Source organism: Myxine glutinosa, chromosome 13 (assembly GCF_964187855.1).
Source record: "Myxine glutinosa chromosome 13, kmMyxGlut1.1, whole genome shotgun sequence".
NCBI lineage: Eukaryota > Metazoa > Chordata > Myxini > Myxiniformes > Myxinidae > Myxine > Myxine glutinosa.
Genome location: NC_136273.1, coordinates 5,585,967 through 5,612,100, shown reverse-complemented (window position 1 = coordinate 5,612,100; position 26,134 = coordinate 5,585,967). Strand labels below are relative to the sequence as shown.

Here is a 26,134-nt window from a genome sequence, read left to right as displayed (position 1 = left end):
GCTCGGAGGCAACTGCAGTGGTGGAGGTGTGCAGGTGGGTAGACCCACTGGGAGAGGTACACGCCGCAGCCCAGAAATTGTGCGAGGGCACCGGGAGATGAATCGGGGGAGTGAGACCCCAAATTGAAGAGCACCACAGTTTGGCCAATGGGAATTGGTTTTTAGAACCCATAGTGTAAGAGGGCCAATGGTTTGGCCGGAGAAAGCCCCCGGGTAGTGTAAAGTTGTTAAAGTCATTTAGGAGATAGTTAGGATTGATGAACCTGTCGCACCATACGCAGCCACTTACCTGTGGTGATGATGATGACTCCACACCTGTGTTTTCTTTGTTTTGTGCAGGAAATGAGATTGCTGTGAGGATTTGTGAGACGCATCACGACGTGGATGAGACATTGGGGTGATTCCATCTCTCCCTCCCTAGGAGGGACTGATGATGAATTGGTAATGGCAAATTATGATGTTGAGTTGGAGATGGCAAATTTTGATGAGAGTTGAAAATGGCAAATTTGATTGGTTAGGAGGGAGAGAAGACGAATTTGGTTTATGGGAGGAACGGGGAAGACAGTAGGGATGTTTGTTGATTTGTAAAGTAGATGTTTATGGGTAGTGTTGTGTTTTGTGGATACAGTAAGGGGTAAGGGAGGGGCCATGTAGGTTACCTGGTGGGGGGGGGGGGGCGTACGATAGGAACGTACCTGTCTCACCTGGTTCCCATGTGCCCCCAGTGTGCATTACCTTATATTGCGTGCACTTTTGCGCCCTTACCACCTTACTCACTTGTTTCTTCTTTTGTCTCCCACCTCCGAGGATCTGGCTTTGGGGTAGAGAGAGAGGAGAGAGAGGTGCTGGCTACGCAGTTGTGGGCCTGCACTTTCGCTGTTGGCTGCCTGGATCGATACACCATATGGACCGCAATGTTTGTGGCCACCCACAATGGACCGCAGCTCTTTTGCGGCCAAGCACCACCCGTGGAAGGACCTATGGGTCAACGTGGCACCTATGCCATAAAGGTGAACCACTGTTAATTAACACCAAGTGCACCACAAGAAGAGCAAGAGACACCTGCAGGGTTAGGGGTTGTCGAATTTATTTTTATTCCAATGAACAATGGTGACTGCACCGATTGGTGGTGGGGTGGTGCTTTTGATGCTCGGGAAGGGTGCTCTGCACGTTATTAAAGGCCGTCGGCCACAGAGCACTCGTGGGTTGGTGTATCGATGCTGGCAAGCGCGCTCTCTCTATGCATAACATCTGCATGTGTTCCTCCAAAAACAGGTCCTGGATCGTAGTGTAAATAGCAGCATAGTCTTGTAAATAATGCTCCCTACCGGCTGTATGTTTAGTTTGAGAATTCTTTCCGGATTCGGTTATCCTGTGGGTGTGTTTCTGTGAGGAGAAGGGTGCAACGTCGCAGGGGGACATATTTACTCATTTGTGAATATCTGTAAAACTGTCGCACTCAGGGTAGAGTTAATAGTAGAGGGAACTACATTGCGTGCCACACTAAAGTAGGTAAAAATTTATCGGGTCGGGACGCCCCGAGGGTAGAGAAGGGTGCAATGTTGCGAATATGGAATTTGGCCTCCATATCCGCTTGTAAATATTCCCCTATTTTTTCCAATACTCCCCAACTTTCCCCAGTCCCCCATTCCCTAGTCCCATTGCATGTAAATAACAATCAGTAGAGCCGACCTTCCCCTTATTCCCCCATTAAATGTCGTGCCCAGGTCCACCGCACCACACGTAGACAACTTTCGGACATCTTCCTAGTTATTCTTAATCTATGTCAGTTAAGGCCTCGTTTCCATTAATTATGACTCTTCGTTGCACCAGAATGTGATTATATGGCATCAGTAGTGAGTTTAGGACCTTTCCCATACCTCCTCCCATCTTCTTCCCCAAACAACAACAATAACAACAACTACAACAACAATTACAACAACAACAGAGGGGATGGCGGCGGAGCGGGGGAGGATGCGTCCTCACACCGGCTCGATTAGCTCCAGACCATGCGCTCCACGGGGTTACCCCGAAGGGGCTGGCTGTCAGCTCCTCGTCGGGGGCGGAGCCAGTAACCCCCCCGCACGCACCCAATGAGAAGCAACGTGCCGATTCCACGAGGCGGAGCTAACGAGCCGAGGGCGTGTCACTCCCCGCCGGATATACGCAGCCGCTTGCCGGATGTGACACCAGAGATGCGCCCCCAGCTTGAGACGACAAGACGCCACCTCGAGCGCTGAGAGACCTCCTGCATCTTTTGGGCCGCGCCATCCTGTCCCTGAGCACAAGGTGCACCTTGTGCTGGCCATCGAATACCCGCTTTCCTTGTCATCAATCCCCGTGTGAGTCAGTTTTTGTCCTGTTTCTCTGTGGTCTGTCGGGAATAATATAAGGTTGTGTCTAAGTGCCTGTCTTCCTATGATGTACCTCTCGTCCCTGTAATCTAACCTTCCGCCTTAATATAACCTCCTCCGGAGGTCTTGAGAACTGAACCCCTGGTGTCGTATTGTGTCATTATAACCCAGCCGGGTGTCTTCTCTTTCCTATTGAGCCAGCGTAGCGCGGCTTCGTCGACGTTCGAGTACAATCGGGTAATTTGTGCGGACACGGCGGCCATTCCGCTCGGCCCACCTTAACATCAAAGTCGTGTCTGTAACAATATATAAAGCAGGAAAGTATGTTTGTTTGTTTGTTTGTCCTCTTATAACTCGAGAACTACTCATCGCAGAGCAAAACCAAAGGCATATTCGGAATCAGTCCGTCTCAGAGCAACTACAGCACACCTTAAAATTAAAAAAACTTCGCGTTTTAAAATTATGACGTCATCAGCGTATTTCGTAACGTTAATTTTTCAACTTCATCCGATTGACATGGGACCAACGGCATGTGACAGAGAGTGAAACATACATGCTACATTTATTTGACGACAATGACTTCCGACTTCCGGGTTCGGAATGCGGGACCAATGCCATTTGACAGGGAATAAAAAATAAATGCGACATTCAATTGACGACAATGACTTCCGACTCGACTCCCCCCACCCCCCCTCCCCTCCCCCTCCCTTTTCCCCTATCCCCCCTACCCCTCCCCTCCCCCTCAGTAGAACACAAGTGATTTGCAAGAGTCTATTTCGTTGTGCTACCTGAGCATCAGGAAGAGACATTTCACAATTCCCAATGCCCGTTCCCACACTCAGCGTATCTTGGTACATGGTTCGACGCACCCGGGTGATCTCTAGGAAGGGGAGTACGGGCACAAGAACACAACGCGTGTCAATGTATTTGGATGCACGGTACTTTGGGTAAACCACGTTCTAGGAGAGAAGCTCGTTAATAAAAAAATATAAAATTATAAATACAAATTGTATCGTTTTTAGTCATTGATGGAATTTTCACAGAAATACATCAGCGGATGCGGCTTTTAGAATTGAGGCTTTTGGTTCGACAAATTGCTCCTTGTAAAATACTAACCAAGTAATAAAATGCACATTAAATTTAAAAAGTAAATAAATACAAGGCAATACTTGAGGGGGAAGGAGGGAGAGATGGGAAATGTACAACAGAAGCATCACCACCCTCACCAATCAATCATGATCCATACTATTTTTTTTTGTATACAAAGTCAAGGCTCGTGTAAGAACTAACACATCAAACACATAAAACCATAAACAGAAACACACATAAAACATAAAACATATGATAAAGGGAGTGGGAGACAAGGGGGAGAGAGAGGGAAACACAACAGGAGAGAACGGACATTGGGACATCTGTGGAAGGGAAAGGGCTGGGGTGGTGGGGGGCCGGGGGGGAGGTGAACAAGGTATAAAATCAAATGGACACGACAAAGACTTTCAGGAAAGAAGTTGGAGATTGAAGGAAGTGGATTTGGGGTGTATCAACGGGGGTAGAAAAGATCAAGGCTTTGGGTGGGGGAAGATAAGAGACGGCGGTGAACAGGTGTTTTAAAGACCTGGAGGGAGGAGAGGGATTGAAGAGAGTGTGGGAGATTGTTCCAGAGATGGGAGAAAAGAGGAATGAAGGAGTGAAGGTGAGCAGAGAGTCTTGATTTTGGCAATTTCACCAAAAGAGGGTTGCAGGCAGATCTTGCGCGAACTGCAGGAATATTTGGGTGACAGAGCACAGACAGAGCAGGTGGAACTAGGCCGGAAAGGAGTCGGTAGAAGAGAGAAAGACCACCAACCTGCCTGCGGTGAATGAGTGAAAGACCCTCAGAATCAGCTTCACCGGGAGATTCCAATGATTGTGAAAGGTTTGGTTTCAACAGCGTGAAGCCGAGCTAGGTGTGAGGCAAGAGCACCAGCCCAGAGGGGAGACCAGTATTCCATTGAGCTGCGGATGAAAGCTTTGTATGTGGCGAGCAACTCAGGTGTGCCAAGGAAGGACTTCGCACGACGGAGGATGCCCAGTCGACGACTGGCTTTGGAGGCCAGCTTGAAAATGTGGTTTTCCCAGGAAAGATCATGGCAGATAGTGAGACCCAAAAGCTCGAGTGACAGAAGATCTTGGAGAGCATTGCTGAGAAAGTCGATGGGAGGGTTGTCCAGTCGGTCTTTGCGGAAAGACATAGTGAGAGTGTGAGATTTGTCAGGATTGAAAGACATGTTCCACTTGTCATCAATCACTACCCATACTAATCAATCACGACCCATACTAATCCATCACGACACATACTAATCCATCACGACCCATACTAATCCATCACGACCCATACTAATCCATCACGACCCATACTAATCCATCACGACCCATACTAATCCATCACGACCCATACTAATCCATCACGACCCATACTGATCCATCACGACCCATACTGATCCATCACGACCCACACTGATCAATCACGACCCACACTGATCAATCACGACCCACACTGATCAATCACGACCCATACTGATCAATCACGACCCATAATGATCAATCACGACCCATACTGATCAATCACGACCCATACTGATCAATCACGACCCATACTGATCAATCACGACCCATACTGATCAATCACGACCCATACTGATCAATCACGACCCATACTGATCAATCACGACCCATACTGATCAATCACGACCCATACTGATCAATCACGACCCATACTGATCAATCACGACCCATACTGATCAATCACGACCCATACTGATCAATCACGACCCATACTGATCAATCACGACCCATACTGATCAATCACGACCCATACTGATCAATCACGACCCATACTGATCAATCACGACCCATACTGATCAATCACAACCCATACTGATCAATCACGACCCATACTAATCAATCACGACCCATACTAATCAATCACGACCCATACTAATCAATCACGACCCATACTAATCAATCACTATCTACTTCTACACAAATCAATCACTACCCATATTAATCATTCACTACCCATACCAATCATTCACTACCCATACCAATCATTTACTACCCATACCAATCATTCACTACCCATACCAATCATTCACGACCCATACCAATCATTCACTACCCATACCAATCATTCACTACCCATACCAATCATTCACTACCCATACCAATCATTCACTACCCATACCAATCATTCACTACTCATACCAATCATTCACTACCCATACCAATCATTCACTACCCATACCAATCAATCACTACCGGTACTAATCAATTATCACTTTCCTGAACCCAATAGTCAGCTTCGCTGCAATGCAAGCCTCCCACAAGCTATTGGGACAAACCTAAAGATAGGAACGGAATGTGCTCTGCCTGTTCTACACTCATCGACCCCCACCCCCTTTTTGACACTTTTACCCTTCCTACATTCCACTCTGAAGGTTAATTCAGCATGGAGATGGAGCACACGTGTGGGTCCAAGGACACATGGATTGAGAAAGTTTTCAAATCTATCTTTAGCCTTGACCAGCAGATCAGTGGGGATGTTGAAGGGGGCAGTGGGCTAAAAGGAAGAGAGTACCCTACAATATTAGGTCCCCTTGTAGTTGTGCAACAAACAATGATTACATCAATGGCCCCAATGAATCCCACGTCTGGTGGGGTGTGCAGCACAACCTTTTACCCTCCACATTACCAAACTCTCTAATCCCTCTCCACTCCAGCAAACTCTCTCCACCCGACCAAACTCTCTCATCCCTCTCTCCTCATGACCAAACTCTCTCATCCCTCTCTCCACACGACCAAACTCTCATCCCTCTCTCCACACGACCAAACTCTCTCATCCCTCTCTCCTCATGACCAAACTCTCTCATCCCTTTCTCCACACGACCAAACTCTCTCATCCCTCTCTCCACACGACCAAACTCTCTCATCCCTCTCTCCACACGACCAAACTCTCTCATCCCTCTCTCCACACGACCAAACTCTCTCATCCCTCTCTCCTCATGACCAAACTCTCTCATCCCTCTCGCCTCATGACCAAACTCTCTCATCCCTCTCCAAACACGAGCAAACTTTCACATCCCCCTCTCCACACGACCAAACTTTCTCATCCCTCTCTCCACACAACCAAACTCTCATCCCTCTCTCCACACCAGCAAACTTTCATCCTTCTCCCCACACAACGAAACTCTCTAATCCCTCTCCACACGACCAAACCTTCTCATCCCTCTCTCCACACAACCAAACTCTCATCCCTCTCTCCACACCAGCAAACTTTCATCCTTCTCCCCACACAACCAAACTCTCTAATCCCTATCTCCAAACTACCAAACTCTCATCCCTCTCTCCACATTACCAAACTCTCATCCCTCTCTCCACATTACCAAACTCTATAATCCCTCTCTCCAAACTACCAAACTCTCTAATCCCTCTCCACTCTACCAAACTCTCTAATCCCTCTCTGCAAAACTACCAAACTCTCTAATCCCTCTCCAAAACTACCAAACTCTCTAATCCCTCTCTCAACACGAGCAAACTCTCGAATCCCTCTCTCCACATGACCAAACTATAATCCCTCTCCACACCACCAAGCTCTCTAATCCTTTCTCCAAACTACCAAACTCTCTAATCCCTCTCTCCATACTACCAAACTCTAATCCCTCTCTCCAAACGACCAAACTCTCTAATCCCTCTCTCTGCACTACCAAACTCTCTAATCCCTCTGCAAAAATACCAAACTCTCATCCCTCTCTCCACATTACCAAACTCTAATCCCTATCTCCACACTACCAAACTCTCATCCCTCTCTCCACATTACCAAACTCTCTAATCCCTCTCTCCATACTACCAAACTCTAATCCCTCTCTCCACACAACCAAACTATAATCCCTCTCCATACTACCAAACTATAATCCCTCTCCACACTACCACACTATCATCCCTCTCTCCACACTGCCAAACTCTCGAATCCCTCTCTCTGCACTACGAAACTCTAATCCCTCTGCAAAAATACCAAACTCTCTCATCCCTCTCTCCACACAACCAAACACTCTAATCCCTCTCTCCAAACGACCAAACTCTCTAATCCCTCTGCAAAAATACCAAACTCTCTCATCCCTCTCTCCACACAACCAAACACTCTAATCCCTCTCTCCACACTACCAAACTCTCTAATCCCTCTCCAAAACTACCAAACTCTCTAATCCATCTCTCAACATGAGCAAACTCTCGAATCCCTCTCTCCACACGACCAAACTATAATCCCTCTCCATACTACCAAACTATAATCCCTCTCCACACTACCAAACTATCATCCCTCTCTCCACACTGCCAAACTCTCGAATCCCTCTCTCCACACTGCCAAACTCTCCAATCCCTCTCTCCACACTACCAAACCCTCTAATCCCTCTCTCCACACTGCCAAACTCTCGAATCCCTCTCTCCACACTGCCAAACTCTCTCATCCCTCTCTCCAAAGTACCAAACTCTCTCATCCCTCTCTCCACACTAACAAACTCTCTCATCCTTCTCTCCAAACTACCAAACTCTCTCGTCCCTCTCTCCACACTGCCAAACTCTCTCATCCCTCTCTCCAAACTACCAAACTCTCTCATCCCTCTCTCCACACTACCAAACCTGAATCCCTCTCTCCAAACTACCAAACTCTAATCCCTCGCTCCAAACTACCAAACTCTCATCCCTCTCTCCACAGAACCAAACTCTCTAATCCCTCTCTCCACACTGCCAAACTCTCTCATGCCTCTCTCCACACTACAAAACTCTCTCATCCCTCTCTCCACACTACCAAACTTTCTCATCCCTCTCTCCACACTACCAAACTCTCTCATCCCTCTCTCCAAACTCTAATCCGTCTCTCCACACAACCAAACTCTCTAATCCCTTTCTCCACACTACCAAACTTTCTCATCCCTCTCTCCACACTACCAAACTCTCTCATCCCTCTCTCCAAACTCTAATCCGTCTCTCCACACAACCAAACTCTCGAATCCATCTCTCCACACAACCAAACTCTCTCATCCCTCTCTCCACACTACCAAACTTTCTCATCCCTCTCTCCACACAACCAAACTCTCTCATCCCTCTCTCCAAACTCTAATCCATCTCTCCACACAACCAAACTCTCTAATCCCTCTCTCCACACAACCAAACTCTCTCATCCCTCTCTCCAAACTACCAAACTCTCTCATCCCTCTCTCCACACGACCAAACTCTCTCATCCCTCTCTCCACACTGCCAAACTCTCTCATCCCTCTCTCCACACTGCCAAACTCTCTCATCCCTCTCTCCACACTGCCAAACTCTCTCATCCCTCTCTCCACACTACCAAACTCTCTCATCCCTCTCTCCACACGACCAAACTCTCTCATCCCTCTCTCCACACTGCCAAACTCTCTCATCCCTCTCTCCACACTACCAAACCCTAATCCCTCTCTCCAAACTACCAAACTCTAATCCCTCTCTCCAAACTACCAAAACTCTCTAATCCCTCTCTCCACACTACCAAACTCTCTCATCCCTCTCTCCAAACTACCAAACTCTCAAATCCCTCTCTCCACACTACTAAACTACAACCCCTCTCTCCACACTACCAAAACTCTCTAATCCCTCTCTCCAAACTACCAAACTCTCAAATCCCTCTCTCCAAACGACCAAACTCTAATCCCTCTCTCCACACTGCCAAACTCTCTAATCCACCTCTCCACACTGCCAAACTCTCTAATCCACCTCTCCACACTGCCAAACTCTCGAATCCCTCTCTCCACACTGCCAAACTCTCTCATCCCTCTCTCCAAACTACCAAACTCTCTCATCCCTCTCTCCACACTACCAAACTCTCTCATCCCTCTCTCCACACTGCCAAACTCTCGAATCCCTCTCTCCACACTGCCAAACTCTCTCATCCCTCTCTCCACACGACCAAACTCTCTCATCCCTCACTCCACACTGCCAAACGCTCTCATCCCTATCTCCAAACTACCAAACTCTCTCATCCCTCTCTCCACACTACCAAACCCTAATCCCTCTCTCCAAACTCTAATCCCTCGCTCCAAACTACCAAACTCTAATCCCTCTCTCCACACGACCAAACTCTAATCCCTCTCTCCTCACGACCAAACTCTCATCCCTCTGTCCAAACTACCCAACTCTAATGACTAATCCCTGTCTCCAAATGACCAAACTCTAATCCCCGTCTCCAAACTACCAAACTCTAATCCCTCTCCAAACTACCAAACTCTAATCCCTCTCTCCAAACTACCAAACTCCAATGCCTCTCTCCACACTACCAAACTCTCTAATCCCTTTTTCCAAAACTACCAAACTCTCTAATCCCTCTCCAAAACTACGAAACTCACTAATCCCTCTCTAGACACTACCAACCTCTCTAATCCCTCTCTCCAAAACTACCAAACTCTCTAATCCCTCTCTCCACACGAGCAAACTCTCGAATCCCTCTCTCCACACGAGCAAACTCTCGAATCCCTCTCTCAACACGAGCAAACTATAATCTCTCTCCACACTACCAAACTATAATCCCTCTCCACACCACCAAGCTCTCTAATCCTATCTCCAAACTACCAAACTCTCATCCCTCTCTCCAAACTACCAAACTCTCATCCCTCTCTCCAAACTACCAAACTCTCTAATCTCTCTTTCTGCACGACCAAACTCTAATCCATCTCCACACTACCAAACTCTCTAATCCCTCTCTGCAAAACTAGCAAACTCTCTAATCCCTCTCTCCACACTACCAAACACTAATCCCTCTCTCCACACTACCAAACTCTCTAATCCCTCTCTCCGCACTACCAAACTCTCTAATCCCCCTCTCTGCACAACCAAACTCTCTAATCCATCTCCACACTACCAAACTCTCTAATCCCTCTCTCAACACGAGCAAACTCTCGAATCCCTCTCTCAACACGAGCAAACTCTCGAATCCCTCTCTCAACACGAGCAAGCTCTCGAATCCCTCTCTCAACACGAGCAAACTCTCGAATCCCTCTCTCCACACGACCAAACTATAATCCCTCTCCACACCACCAAGCTCTCTAATCCTATCTCCAAACTACCAAACTCTCATCCCTCTCTCCACATTACCAAACTCTCTAATCCCTCTCTCCAAACTACCAAACTCTCATCCCTCTCTCCACATTACCAAACTCTCTAATCCCTCTCTCCACACTACCAAACTCTCTAATCCATCTCTCAACACGAGCAAACTCTCGAATCCCTCTCCACACGACCAAACTATAATCCCTCTCCACACGACCAAACGATAATCCCTCTCCACACTACCAAACAATAAATCCCTCTCCACACTACCAAACAATAAATCCCTCTCCACACTACCAAACAATAAATCCCTCTCCACACTCCCAAACTATAATCCCTCTCCACACTACCAAACTATAATCCCTCTCCACACCACCAAGCTCTCTAATCCTTTCTCCAAACTAACAAACTCTCATTCCTCTCTCCACACAACCAAACTCTCTAATCCCTCTCTCCATACTACCAAACTCTAATCCCTCTCTCCAAACTACCAAACTCTAATCCCTCTCTCCAAACTCTAATCCCTCACTCCACACTGCCAAACTCTCGAATCCCTCTCTCCACACTGCCAAGATCTCTAATCACTCTCTCCACACTACCAAACCCTCTAATCACTCTCTCCACACTGCCAAACTCTCGAATCTCTCTCTCCACACTGCCAAACTCTCTCATCCCTCTCTCCAAACTACCAAACTCTCTCATCCCTCTCTCCACACTACCAAACTCTCTCGTCCCTCTCTCCACACTACCAAACTCTCTCATCCCTCTCTCCACACTGCCAAACTCTCGAATCCCTCTCTCCACACTGCCAAACTCGCATCCCTCTCTTCAAACTCTCTCATCCCTCTCTCCACACTACCAAACCCTAATCCCTCTCTCTAAACTACCAAACTCTAATCCCTCGCTCCAAACTACCAAACTCTAATCCCTCTCTCCACACAACCAAACTCTAATCCCTCTCTCCCCATGACCAAACTCTCATCCCTCTGTCCTCACGACCAAACTCTCATCCCTCTCTCCAAACTACCAAACTCTAATCCCTCTCTCCAAACTACCAAACTCTCTAATCCCTTTTTCCAAAACTACCAAACTCTCTAATCCCTCTCCAAAACTACCAAACTCTCTAATCCCTCTCTCCACACTACCAAATTCTCTAATCCCTCTCTCCACACTATCAAACTCTCGAATCCCTCTCTCAACACGAGCAAACTCTCGAATCCCTCTCTCAACAAGAGTAAACTCTCGAATCCCTCTCTCCACACGACCAAACTATAATCCCTCTCTCTGCACTACCAAACTCTCCCATCCCTCTCTCCAAACTCTCTCATCCCTCTCTCCACACTGCCAAACTCTCTCATCCCGCTCTCCAAACTACCAAACTCTCTCCACACTACCAAACCCTAATCCCCCTCTCCAAACTACCAAACTCTAATCCCTCGCCCCAAACTACCAAACTCTAATCCCTCTCTCCACACTGCCAAACTCTCTCATCCCTCTCTCCACACTAGAAAACCCTCTAATCCCTCTCTCCAAACTACCAAACTCTAATCCCTCGCTCCAAACTACCAAACTCTCTCATCCCTCTCTCCACACTGCCAAACTCTCATCCCTCTCTCCAAACTACCAAACTCTCTCTTCCCTCTCTCCATACTACCAAACCCTAATCCCCCTCTCCAAACTACCAAACCCTAATCCCTGACTCCAAACTACCAAACTAATCCCTCTCTCCACACTACCAAACCCTCTAATCCCTCTCTCCACACTGCCAAACTCTCGAATCCCTCTCTCCACACTGCCAAACCCTCGAATCCCTCTCTTCACACTGCCAAACCCTCTAATCCCTCTCTCCACACTGCCAAACTCTCTCATCCCTCTCTCCACACTACCAAACCCTCTAATCCCTCTCTCCACACTGCCAAACTCTCGAATCCCTCTCTCCACACTGCCAAACTCTCTCATCCCTCTCTCCAAACTACCAAACTCTCTCCACACTACCAAACTCTCTCATCCCTCTCTCCACACTACCAAACTCTCTCATCCCTCTCTCCACACTACCAAACTCTCTCATCCCTCTCTACACACTGCCAAACTCTCTCATCCCTCTCTCCAAACTACCAAACTCTCTCATCCCTCTCTCCACACTGCCAAACTCTCTCATCCCTCTCTCCACACTGCCAAACTCTCTCATCCCTCTCTCCACACTACCAAACCCTAATCCCTCTCTCCAAACTACCAAACTCTAATCCCTCGCTCCAAACTACCAAACTCTAATCCCTCTCTCCACACTACCAAACTCTCGAATCCCTCTCTCCACACTACCAAACTCTCTAATCCCTCTCTCCAAATTACCAAACTCTCTCATCCCTCTCTCCACACTACCAAACTCTCACATCCCTCTCTCCAAACTACCAAATCCCTCTCCCCACACTACCAAACTCTAATCCCTCTCTCCAAACTACCGAACTCTCTCCAAACTACCAAACTCTCATCCCTCTCTCCACACTACCAAACTCTAATCCCTCTGTCCAAACTACCAAACTCTAATGACTAATCCCTGTCTCCAAACGACCAAACTGTAATCCCTGTCTCCAAACTACCAAACTCTAATCCCTCTCTCCAAACTACCAAACTCTAATCCCTGTCTCCAAACTACCAAACTCTCATCCCTCTGTCCAAACTACCAAACTCTAATGACTAATCCCTGTCTCCAAACTACCAAACTCTAATCCCTGTCTCCAAACTACCAAACTCTCATCCCTCTGTCCAAACTACCAAACTCTAATGACTAATCCCTGTCTCCAAACTACCAAACTCTAATCCCTCTCCAAACTACCAAACTGGAATCCCTCTGTCGACATGACCAAACCCTCTCTGCACCACCAACCTCTCTAATCCCTCCCTCTATTTTCCGCCCAGTGTCCAAATCCAGTTACTGTTACAAAACTTTTTTCACCTCTTCAACCCCGAAACGACTTCATGTTTTGTAAATAAACTTAAGGCTAAGCCATCGCCACGTCATGTCCTTCCTGACCGTGTCCGACCTGAGGCGGCTCACCTTGGTCCAGAAGCCTCTCCAAGTGCGAGAAAGCTCCCCCGAGGCTGGGCAGGGCGGCCAGCACCCTCTTGTCTCGGAGAAGCTGCATCAGGTATTCGGGACCCACTGCGGGCCTTTCCCTGTCGACATTACCGTTCCCTCCCGCGGCTATCCGGACTCCAGGTTCTTCCACGGACAACATGGCCAAAAGTAATGAACGTGAAAATAATTAAAATAAATAATTCAAATAAAACCTTAACGGCAAACCTGCTTGGGTCGCACGAAAACAACCGCCGCTACCACCTCGCTACCGACTACTTTTACCTTCACCAACCCTGACACACCAGGACTCGCTTGAGCCCGTTTATAAATGGAAACTACCTCAGGCCCCACAACTTTCCTCTTTACTTTTAATTTCGCAACTCTCGCGATACTTCAACAATTAGTCAGAAATTGGTCTTTAGCCAAAGTTTATTAACGTATCGTCTATAAAAACAACTTCTCGCGTCTTTATTACAATTCCCAAAAAGCGCGCAATGCGACGACTTTATATTTTACCTCAGTTAAAATGTCTCACGAACGAACGACAAAGTTTCCTTTTTTCCCGCCCCTCACGGTTACACAAGCCGCCGAAGTTTACCAACGAACCGCGTCTCCTCAAACACCCCGACGGAGCTCAAATAAGTCTCACAACTACGGTAGGACAACTGGACCACCGCTTCGATCAAATTTTTAAGTTAACTTCTCCACAACATCACCCCTCCTCACTCAAAATGGGAAAAAAAAACTTTTTAGAACCTCTGCGCATGCGCGACGTGCAAAGAATTCATGGTCTTCTTCTTCTACTCTGACGTGTTGCCTTACATTACAAGGAATGTTGACGCAGAAAGACGCTATGACGATGTATATTTTATCAAACGCTCCCCCATCATTACCAACCTATGGTTGTTTTTTCCGTGCCTTTTTAGATGTTCAAGTAGCAGCAGGTACCATTTTGAATGGTTTGGTTTTGAATTGTCCAGGGTTCGAACCTCCGATCTCCTTCCGAGACTAAGATCGGACCTTCTAACCGCATTAACCACACGGACACCACACCCGGCACCACTAAAGTGAACGAATCTCTCCCACTAATTTGATCATATGGATATGATATACTATAAATATATGTTAATTAATTATTTGATGGCCAGTGTGGCTAATGGGGGCTACATACACACAGGTAGCACGATGACCTTTGACCTGTCCACTCTGGCTATGTAAACCGCTCCATTGGTTCAGGGTTCCATAGTAAAGATGGTTGTTCCGTTTGCTTAATGCGAACATTCTTTGGACGTTAAAGATCCCAAGGTCTTTCGCGAAAAGTCGGTGGTGTTATGTTATTATAACGCCCCCACCTTATCACAAATTCCTGCCACTTTCACCTGGATGTAATACCTGGTCAGTCAGTTCGTGAAAGACTCGGATAGGTAAACAGCAGTCGTGGTGCATTACATAACGTAACTGTACATTATACATTCATATATTCCCAGTTATTATAATGAACATGTACAGTATATTGGGTGTTCCAAATAAACCTGGACAAGGTGTTGTCCAGGTACATACAATACAACGACATCCTTTGTTTTATTTGATACAGAAACTCGGTTTTCTTTATTTTCAGGTGTGGTGGTTTAATCCAGGTCGCTACAGATCAATAGGCTTGCTTTACCTGAGGATAATAACTGTACGTGAGTTGCTCTCTTATCATGATTTACACCAATTGTAATACAAACATTTTTTTGCACAAATGTATTTGTAATATACTTGATATTACATTTTAAAAAACAACTGAAGTTGAAGATTTAAGTTGAAAAACAATTTTTTCTTTTCAAATTATTTGTTTTTTTAATCCCTCAGCACATACGCACGGGAGGGGTAGGTGCATACCGGATGTTTGGTACAATTTCACAAAAGTTTTGAGGGAGTAGTTCATTGACAAAACAGGACAGACACTGCACAGATATATATATATATATAATATATACACGTCCCATAAGTCTGTATGGCTTGTATTCACAGAATGTGTTCAATGTGTCCACCCTGTACCCCCCACCCCCTCCTGATCCCCATCACTCCTCTGGAACCACTGGGCAAAATAAGCGATTCATGATTTTTAAATTTAATGATGTTCCAGACTAATGGGACACCCCATGTATGTATATATAATATTGTCACGTCGCTGGTAATTAATATTCTCACGAGACGGATAGTTGAACAAGCTTCAACTCCGAGGCGACCTCCAAAAAAGACGGTTATTTTTCTGCGCGCACGGAAATGAAGCGATGCGAGATGTTTATCCGACGGAGCACACAGGTTCATTCCAAAACCAAAACAATGCAAACACAAGAGCAAAATGTACACAAATTATTTAATAACAAAATAAATTGCGGATGAAAATAAATCAGCCTGCTCCCAATTATCAGCAAAGTCATGGAATCCATCATTGCTTCGGATATCAAATCCTTCCTCTTCTCCAATGGCTTGATCTCCGATCATTAATTTGGATTCAGACCAGGTCATTCTACTCTGAACATGCTGCTTCCGCTGTCTCAACAATGGATGGAGGTCCTCAATTTCAAACAGGAAATTAGAGCTGTCTCGCTTGACATATCACGTGCCTTCGATACGGTCTGGCACCCCGCCATACTCACCAAACTCTCCTCCTATGGTATCCATGGAAATCTGCACTCATGGCTTGCGGACTTCCTCTCTAGTCGTAGGCAACGTGTGGTCCTGAATGGATTTCTCTCATCTCCCCTTCCTGTTCAGGCTGGAGTTCCACAAGGCAGTTTTCTGGGCCCTGTGCTTTTTCTGGTCTTCATCAATGATCTCTCTGACTCTCTGGAAAATCCTCTCTATCTCTTTGCTGACGACTCCACTATCTGCCACTCCATTCTTCATCCCTCAGATCGGCAGTCTGCAGCCTCCTCACTCTCTGCAGACCTGGACAAAATCAGACTGGTCAAACAAGTGGAACATTTCTTTCGATCCTGACAAATCTCACATTCTTACTATGTCTCTCCGAAAAGACCGTCTGGACAACCCTCCCGTCTACTTTCTGAACAATCCTCTCCAACAAGTTCTGTCACTCAAGTTTTTGGGTCTCACTATCTGCCATGATCTTTCCTGGGAAAACCACATTTCCAAGCTGGCCTCCAAAGCCAGTCGCCGACTGGGCATCCTCCGTCGAGCGAAGTCCTTCCTCGGCACACCTGAGCTCCTCACCACATACAAGGCTTTCATCCGCAGCTCAATGGAATACTGTTCTCTCCTATGGGCCGGTGCTCCTGCCTCACACCTAGCTCGGCTTCACGCTGTTGAAACCAAAGCTTTCAGAATTATTGGAATCTCCCGCGATGAAGCTAACTCTGAGGGCCTTTCACTCACTCACCGCAGGCAGGTAGGTGGTCTTTCTGTCTTCTACCGACTCCTCTCCGGCCTTGCACCCCCAGCTCTCTCTGTGCTCTGTCCCCCAAATATTCCTACAGGTCGCACAAGATCTGCCAGCAACCCTCTGATGGTTAAACTGCCGAAATCTCGGCTCTCTGCTCACCTTCACTCTTTCATTCCTCTTTTCTCCCGCCTCTGGAACAAACTCCCTCACTCCCTTCAATCCCACTCCTCCCTCCAGGTCTTTCAAACAGCTGTTCACCACCATCTCTTATCTTCCCCCATCCAAAACCTTGATCTTTTCTACCCCTGCTAATTCACCCCAGATCCACCTTGTTTGAAATTCCAACTTCTTTCCTGGAAGTCCTGGCAGTGTCCATATGTTTTATACCTCTCCCACCGCCCACTTCCCATGCCCCCCCCCCCCAAAGCCCTCGCCCTCTCTCAGATCTCTCGATGTCTCCATGTCTCTCGGTCCCTGCTCTCAAATGTTGTGTTTGTGTCCTTCCCCCTCTCTCCCCATCTTGTCTACCGCTCCCGATGTTATATGTTTTATGTGTCGGTTTGTCTTTCTGTGTGATTAATGTTCGCTCTTTCACGAGCCTCGATCTTGTATACAAAAAAAAAAAAAAAAAAAAAAAAAAAAATTGACGCCGTTTTCACCCTCCGAAACGCGTAATAAGCTTTTTAAAAATATTTTTTCAAATGCTCGAATCTCATTGGTTCTGGTGTTTGGTGACGATTTTCGTTGAAGATAACGAGGTTGGTCTTAACGTCTTTTAATTACAAATTAGAGGTGCATTAGACTGTGAATCAAAGAAAGATGGGTGAAACAAACTCCTATTGAACTTTTTCGCAATTGTTTTATGCAAACTTCCGCATCCGGTCGATGGCGGCCTCCAGTGCGTGATTTGGTTTTAGAAATATTTTTTCAAATGCTCGAATCTCATTGGTTCCGGTGTTTGGTGACGCGTTTCGTTGAAGATAACCAGGCCCGTGCGGGCCGAGGTTGGTCTTAAAGTATTTTAATAATAAATTAGAGGTGCATAAGATTGTGAATCAAACAATGACGGGTGAAAGAAACTCCTATTGAACGTTTTCAATTTGTTATGCATACTTCCGCATCCGCAATATGGTGGCGTCCATTGCGCTGCGGAATTCTCAAGCCAAGGAATAATCAGGTTTTCGACATAATACGTACTCGTTTATTGACAACACCGGCTTCGCCGGCTACTAGTACCGACTGCAAAGCCGCAATGAGCCGGCGAAGCCAAAGCCTCTTGCCACTATTTTACCCATCACTATGGCATCAGTAGGTTAGGTAGTTGGTAGTAGGTAGGTGTAGTAGGTACCGTACCTGGTAAGACTTGGTAAAAGAGAAGAGCAGACAGTCCTCCCCAATACCTGCATACAATAAATGTCACAAGAAGCTCAAGGAAGTAACTATACGATGTGCTAGCTTAAGGCCTATTTTAAGAAATTTTAACTGGGCTTAACATACGTTTTCATAGTATGTGTGTAGTCTTCTAACTTCATTCGCTGTCAGGACTGGTTCTCTCCGGGCACTGCGGCTTCCTCCACCAGAAGAAGTTAGCTTGCAGTACGATCAGTGCCGACAGATCAGACGATAGCGCCGTTTCAACGGCAATGTGTGACTGTCGTTAATCAAATCGAGCTTTCTTTCTTTATGTAAACCGCTTATACCGGTAGGTGCAGGACAACATCATAAATCAGACAAACCTACTGAGCATGGGAGCATGGGTTTGAAGCCTAATTTGGCTTTTCAGGTCTACCACGAAAGAGGAGAAAAATTTCGAAAATGGCCCAGAGTGGTTTACTTTCCAATTACGTTTCGTGAGAACATTGTTTTTTATCGCGAAAAGAAGGTGATAGACGCTGATAGTGACCTGTAAGTACTCTTGGACATCCTCAACAACACATATATGCTGGTGCAAGCACTCAAAGGTCTTTACACGCTTTAGAGAAATTTAGCAGTGTACAGTTAAAGTGTAGACTTAAACTGGTAATTGAAACAGTGTAGATTGTAACCTGGTGAATGAGCAGGAGTCACATGACACTTTCTCACGAATTAGCTTGGGTACCCAAGACTTGGGTACATTTATGTCGTGGTTAAGCATAAACGTCGTCCTTCATGCCACATCTGATAGGTCAGTGTGGCGATGAAGAATGGAGGCGAAACATTGTTCCTCGTTTTGGCTTTGACCGAGTGACATGGCGTTTTGCAGAATCGAGTCGAAAAACACGTTGTTCAAGTGATCGTACTTTTTCGCTGTGCAGTAAGCGAGTGACTTGATACGTTTCACAGTGCCCAAAGCAATGACGATTTAGCTTAGGAAATTTGAGCATATGATGAGAACTATTTCGTTTCGAGCAGCATATGCTTACGCGTGATTCGGTAGTTTTGCACCAACCTCGTTCCTGGCGTCGCAGACGACGCCCTGGTAAGATGTCCTGTGTCGAGGGCGCTGATTGGCTGACCTAAGCTGATCGCTGATTGGTCAGCTCACAAAATTTCGAAAATTCAGACCTAAAATGACACAATTTGCATTCTGGATGAGATTAACATTGATAAAATTTACTTCTTGATTAATTCGGTGAATTCCGTCTCAACTTCGGATATTTCCGGCCGTGAAAAACTATCCGTATTTCTAAACTAAATATGTAAACCGCTTATACCATATTTCTGGCCTTGAAAAACTATCCCCGACGGCCTCGAGATTTCTAAAAAATAATTCTTCGTCAATTTTAGAATATTTGACGCCGTTTTCACCCTCCGAAACGCGTAATAAGCTTTTAAAAAATATCTTTTCAAATGCTCGAATCTCATTGGTTCTGGTGTTTGGTGACGATTTTCGTTGAAGATAACGAGGTTGGTCTTAACGTATTTTAATTACAAATTAGAGGTTCATTAGATTGTGAATCAAAGAAAGACGGGTGAAACAAACTCCTATTGAACTTTTTCGCAATTGTTTTATGCAAACTTCCGCATCCGGTCGATGGCGGCCTCCAGTGCGTGATTTGGTTTTAGAAATATTTTTTCAAATGCACGACCCTCATTGGGTCCGGTGTTTGGTGACGCGTTTCGTTGAAGATAACCAGGCCCGTGCGACCCGAGGTTGGTCTTAAAGTATTTTAATAATAAATTGGAGGTGCATAAGATTGTGAATCAAACAATGATGGGTGAAAGAAAGTCCTATTGCACGTTTTAAATTTGTTATGCATACTTCCGCATCCGCAAGATGGCGGCGTCCATTGCGCTTCGGAATTCTCAAGCCAAGGCATAATCAGGTTTTCGACATAATACGTACGCGTTTATTGACAACACCAGCTTCGCCGGCTATTATTAACGTTGTTATTATTATTATTATGAAAACGATACTACTGTATTAAGACATGGGCAAATTTGTCCGAAGCGGCCTGAGGCTGAGGCATTAAAGGCATGAAGCCTAAGGCCTATATGTACTGTGTCGTTACAAGACCCGTAACGTCTGTGCTTTCGATATTTCATGGTCATTTTAACAATCGGTTTGTTTGTCTTTCACACTGAATGAAAACGTGAAGGTAGAGCATGGCGATTGTGATTATATGACAGGTTCGACGACATGTTCGGCCTGAGGCATGTTCAGCCTGTAGGAATCAAAATGGCAGAGTGTGGAGTCAACGATTGTACACTGTAATGACATCACAGACGTAATCATATCACCCTGTCATGTGACCAGCTCCTCAGCTCTGATTGGTGTATGTTTGAGGGGACATACATACATACATACGGACAGACAAACACTGTTCTAGATGGCTTTGTCCTATGGGCTACGCCGTAAAAGCCGCAATCAATATTTAGCATTTGAAAATTGTAATTTGTATAACTGTAAACAAAAAAAAAATTCTGTAAAATTTTTGAACAAAAAAGCCACTTTGACATTTTGGGGTATTATGTGAAGATCAGTAACAAAAACTCTCAATTTAATCCATTTTAAATTCAGGCTGTAACACAACAAAATGTGAAAAAGTCAAATGGTTTGAATACTTTCTGAAGGTACTGTATATATGTATACCGTGAACTCAAGAAACGAAAGCAGAATGTGTCATACCCTCCTGAAAAAGATGAACTGGAATGATTCTGGAAATAAATTTATGAAGATCGAAAAGAACACAACAAGGAGGCTGAATGGATCCAAAACCTGGAAGAGAAGAAGCTGCCCATTTCTCTCGAGGAAATGCCCCCAGTAGAAATTGATGCAGAAAATATAAGACACCAACTTGGAAAGATGACAAACTTCAAAAGCCCAGGCCCAGATAGGATCCCAAACTTCTGGTTAAAGCAATTTGATGCTCTCCACGTTCACGACACTCGAACATTCAATGAATCTATCCAGGGGGATCGGGAAATGGATGAATGGCTCACAGAAGGTAACACCTTCCTCATCCCAAAATCTGAACGAAGACGAAAAATGGCAGAACAACGGAAATTAGTGAAACGGTTCTGACGACATCCAAATGGAATTTGGCCGAGATAAGTGTGCTAAGTGCATACTCATGCAAGGTAGAACAACAAAACGAGACAACATAAAAATACAACAATACAGGAGCTAGACAACGAAGCATCTTACAAATACCTCGGAGTAGAAGAAGGCCACCAAATTTGTCATAAAAAATGCGCAAAACAATCATCAAAGAATACCTGCGCAGAACGAGGCCGATCCTAAAAACACATCTCACCCCAAGGAACAAAATCAAAGCCCTAAACCAACTAGCAGTACCAGTGTTCCAGGATACCTGCAGAATAGTAAACTGGCCGCAAGCGGAAATCAAAAAACTAGATATCAAAACAAGGAAACTCCTCACTATCCACAAAATGTTCTACAAAAATCATTGAATCCCAAGAATGTACCTGCTGAGGAAAGGAGGTGGTGGCCTTTATTGAACTCAATCAGGTTCACAGAGCGAAGACTGTAGGATTAGCAAAGTAAGTCATGAGCAGAATAGCATACAATTTGTGTACAAGCATGAACACAAGCCAGAAAAGGTATCTCTCACTCACCTTGCAAAAAACTTCCAAAAACAGGTGAGATTAGAAGATGTCACGCACCAAACCGAAACAGCAACAAATGCAGCCCCAACTAGAACGGCACTCAGTGGACAGCATACTGCCGCCAGGCTGAACAGTTTATGTTTTGTATCCCACTAATAGGCAGGATTTGGATTCGGACCTGAACCAAAACCTAATCGGCTTGTTATTGTCACCTAACCAACTCATCCACCAAGTTTAGTCATAACTAGTCCATAACTTTTCTTAAATATCCTACTATATATCGGGTTTAGCCCTATCACTCAATGGTGAGCAATCGCTTAAAATTAAATAATTCTCGTATCCGAATCCATATTCAGATCTTCACCAAAATCGAATCACTTCTTCCTTGTCACTGGACTTGCTGTCCACCAAGTTTCGTCCAAATCCGTCCACAACTTTTTGAGATATTCTGCTATATGTCGTTTTTGGCCCATCTCCCAATGGTGAAGAATCACTCAAAAATTTAATAATTCTCATATCCGAATACATATTCAGATCTTCACCAAAATCGAATCGAATCGTCCATGTCACACACTCAACCTGTCCACAAAGTTTCGTCCGAATCCGTCCACAACGTTTTGAGATATTCTGCTATATGTCGTTTTTGGCCCTATCTCCCAATGGTGAAGAATCACTTTAAAAATTCTAATAGCCGAATCCGGATCTTCACCAAAATCTAATCATTTCGTCCTTGTCACATACACTACATCTCTGCCAAATTACGTCCGAATCCATCCACAACTTTTTGAGATATCTTGTTCACAGTCAAACAAACAGACAAACAAACAAGAAGACGTCATGCGTAGCACGATACTTGCAAACCCCACCCCCCCCCCAAAGTTTTCCATTGATACAGCAAATTGTCCGTTTCATGAAGATTAAAATTTACAATCTTGATCAAAGCTCGGGTCAACAGGATGAAAATTGACGATTTTTCAGATGAAAAATGATGATTTTGGAAGGTTGACCTTGAGTTGACCTTTGACCTCAAAACTAGCTAGTTTCCCTATTTGGTGACTCGACGTGCAAATGCTGTTCAATTTTCAAGTAAATCGGATGAAAATTAAGGATATTAAAAATTTGGCCTATGTTGACCTTTTGGCCTATGTTGACCTCAAAAATAGATGGTGGTTGAATTCAGTGACCATCTATCTATAATTCCAGCAATCTCTGTGTGTGTGTATGTTTGTTTGTGACCGCTGTTTCTCGACAACCACGGGTCCGATATACTTTAAACTTGCCAGGTATATTGCTGGGGACCCGAGGATGTGCCTTTTCAAGGTTTCATATTAATCGGACAAGTACTTACCGAGCTATGTCCAAAAAACGATTCAACCAATCAGAGAACAGCGAGCTATCGCGTGTGCCGAACGTGGCGAACACACTCTGCCTCGGACGGCACATTTGAGAGCGTATTCATTTATTTCACGTTGGCAAACTATGTTGCCGCTATGTTGGCGTTAAACTATGTTTTAAAACTAATTAAAACCATTCCATGTAAATAGAGGGGGGGATTGTCACTGTACTCGCAAGCCGTTCGCCGTTCGCTTTGGCGTTGCGAATGGACCAAAACATTTCATGAACCAAACCATTTCATGTAAAGCGTTCGCCGTTCGCTTTGGCGTTGCGAATGGACCAAAACATTTCATGGACCAAACCATTTCATGTAAATAGAGGGGGGGATATAATTTTAGATATAGATATAGTACGGGCATGCCCTAGTATATATAAATCCTCTAAGAAGTTCAAGTCAATCAAATGAAAATTGGTGATTTTCGAAATGTGGCCCATGTTGACCTTTTGGCCTATGTTGACCTCAAAAATACTTGGTGGGTGAATTCAGTGAGCAGATATGCAAATGCTGTTCAATTTTTAAGTCAATCGGATGAAAATTGAGGATTTTAGAAATTTGGCCTATGTTGACATTTTGGCCTATGTTGACCTAAAAATACTTGGTGGTTGAATTCAGTGACCAGATATGCAAGTCCTCTTCAAATTTCAAGTCAATTGGATGAAAATTGAGGATTTTAGAAATTTGGCCTATGTTGACCATTTGGCCTATGCTGACCTCAAAAATACTTGGTGGTTGAATTCAGTGACCAGATATGCAAGTGGTCTTCAAATTTCAAGTCAATCGGATGAAAATTGAGGATTTTAAAAACTTAGCAAATTTGGTGACCTTTGGCCTATGTTGACCAAAGGCCTTTGGCCTTTAATGCCTCGTATTAGAAATTGACCCCAAAAACAATAGGCTTCTTGATTTTGACCAACTCTACCATTTGGTGAAGTTTGGTGAAGATCGGTTGAAAATTGTGACCTGCAGGCCAGTGACAAACAAACAAACAGACAGACAGACAAACAGACAAACAGACAGACAGACAGACAGACAGAACCACAAACACAACCGACCAATATACTTGCAAAATCTAACAAGAAGACGTCATGTGGAGCACGATACTTGCAAAATCGGACCCCTCCAAAATTTCCCCATTGATACAGCAAGTTGTCAATTACATCGAAATTAAAATTTACGATCTTGATCAAAGCTCTGGTCAACAGGATGAAAAGTGACGATTTTTCAGATGAAAAATGATGATTTTAGAAGTTTGACGTAGAGTTGACCTTTGACCTCCAAAATGGTTGGTTTCCCTATTTAGTGACTCAATGGGCAAATGCTGTTCAATTATTGTCAATTCATTTGGATGAAAATTGATGGTTTTTCAGATGAAAATTAATGATTTTGGAAGTTTGACCTTGAGATGACCTTTGACCCTTTGACCTCAAATATAGTATGCTTCCCTATTTAATGACAATATACAAATGCTATTAAATTTTCAAGTCAATCGGATTGAAAATGGCGATGTTAAAAATTTGACCTCTTTTTGAGATTTGAGAAATTTGACCTTTGACCTCAAAATCAATAGGCTTCTCAATTGGGACGACCTAAACAACTTGGTGTAGTTTCATTTCGTTTCTCAAGTTTCATGACGATCGGTTTAGAATTGTGACCTGTAGGCCGGTGACAAACAAACAGACAGACAAACAGACAGACAGAACCACAAACGCAACCGACCAATATACTTGAAAAATCTTCGATTTTGCAAGTAACACAGACAGGAGTGAAAACATAACCTCCATCCACCTTTGGTGGCGGAGGTAACGATTGCAAAAAAAGTCAAAAGAAAAATACAATATGATATACCAGCAGATATATAGTGACAACTGGGAGAAAGACAAAAGAGCAGGGAAATATATATACAGTGAAACCTTGACTTACGAGTTTAATTCGTTCTGTGACCGAGCTCGTAACTCAATTTGCTCGTTTCTCAAATTAAATTTCCCCATTAAAAGGCATTGAAATGCTATTAATCCGTTCCAGCCCCCAAAAAACCACACCAATTTTTTTTGTTACGTGTTTTTAAATAAGAAAAATGTACTTTATAAATAACAAATAATGTATAAACAAGCACGACCTCGTATATACTGTTCATAATAAAAGAGAATGTTGTAGCGACCCATGGGTCCCCCAAGCAAGACCGGCATCAGAATCTCCTTGCTCCAGCCGGTGACGTCACCGGCGGGGATCACCGGCGCCAGAGTGGCTGGTCACGTGACCGCCAAAGCGTCCCGCGCGTGCGGGTATAATGAGCTACACCTGTGGATCACGTGACCACCGAAGCGAGGCGTGGCTTTCGGTTTCGGTTTGGGTTTTTGGTTTTGCTTTATAAGGCAGCCCGATAAACGGGCTTTTTAGTGTTCCCGAGTTGGTTTTACGAATAAACATCTTCTCGGACGAGTTTGTGCCTTGCCATCCTTTTATCCGTATTCTGCTGGAGTCCAGACTCCTTCAATGGAAAGAAATAAACTGGTTTTATTAAGTGTTGTGGCGGACACGAAAGCACTGACGTGGTGACATCACCCCGCACACCAAGTGGGGGTGGGCCACGCCGGGGAGAGAGGCGTGGCCTCAGGATATAGACGGGGCGCGCAGCCTTGGGTTGAGCAGCTTAGTGCTGCAGTTTGAATAAAGACTCTTGTATGAACCGCGTTGTCCGCTTGCTCCTTGCGTAAGCATTAGCGCGCGCAGCATCGCGCTACATTGTATTTACTTTG

The 26,134-nt window shown here is 44.9% G+C and overlaps 2 protein-coding genes across 5 annotated transcripts in view; one reads left to right on the top strand and one right to left on the bottom strand.

The window, feature by feature from the left end:
- LOC137438527 (KH domain-containing RNA-binding protein QKI-like) overlaps positions 1-14,272 on the bottom strand; it is a 51,561-nt gene extending 37,289 nt beyond the window's left edge. For all 4 annotated transcript variants that reach the window (XR_013621144.1, XR_010986736.2, XM_078766965.1 and 1 more), the window contains exons 1-2: positions 13,522-14,272; positions 3,143-3,234 (exon numbers count right to left, since the gene is read on the bottom strand). Coding sequence is in view for 2 of the 4 variants with exons in the window: in XM_078766965.1 (XP_078623091.1) it covers positions 3,143-3,234; positions 13,522-13,702 (273 nt within the window). In the remaining 2 variants the exon portion in view is untranslated. The remainder of the gene's footprint in view (positions 1-3,142; positions 3,235-13,521) is intronic.
- The window catches only part of LOC137439188 (DNA-directed RNA polymerase III subunit RPC4), an 82,918-nt gene continuing 70,287 nt past the window's right edge, over positions 13,504-26,134 (top strand). The window contains exons 1-2 of the mRNA XM_078766966.1: positions 13,504-13,612; positions 15,161-15,223. The gene's annotated coding sequence lies outside the window, so the exon portion shown is untranslated. The remainder of the gene's footprint in view (positions 13,613-15,160; positions 15,224-26,134) is intronic.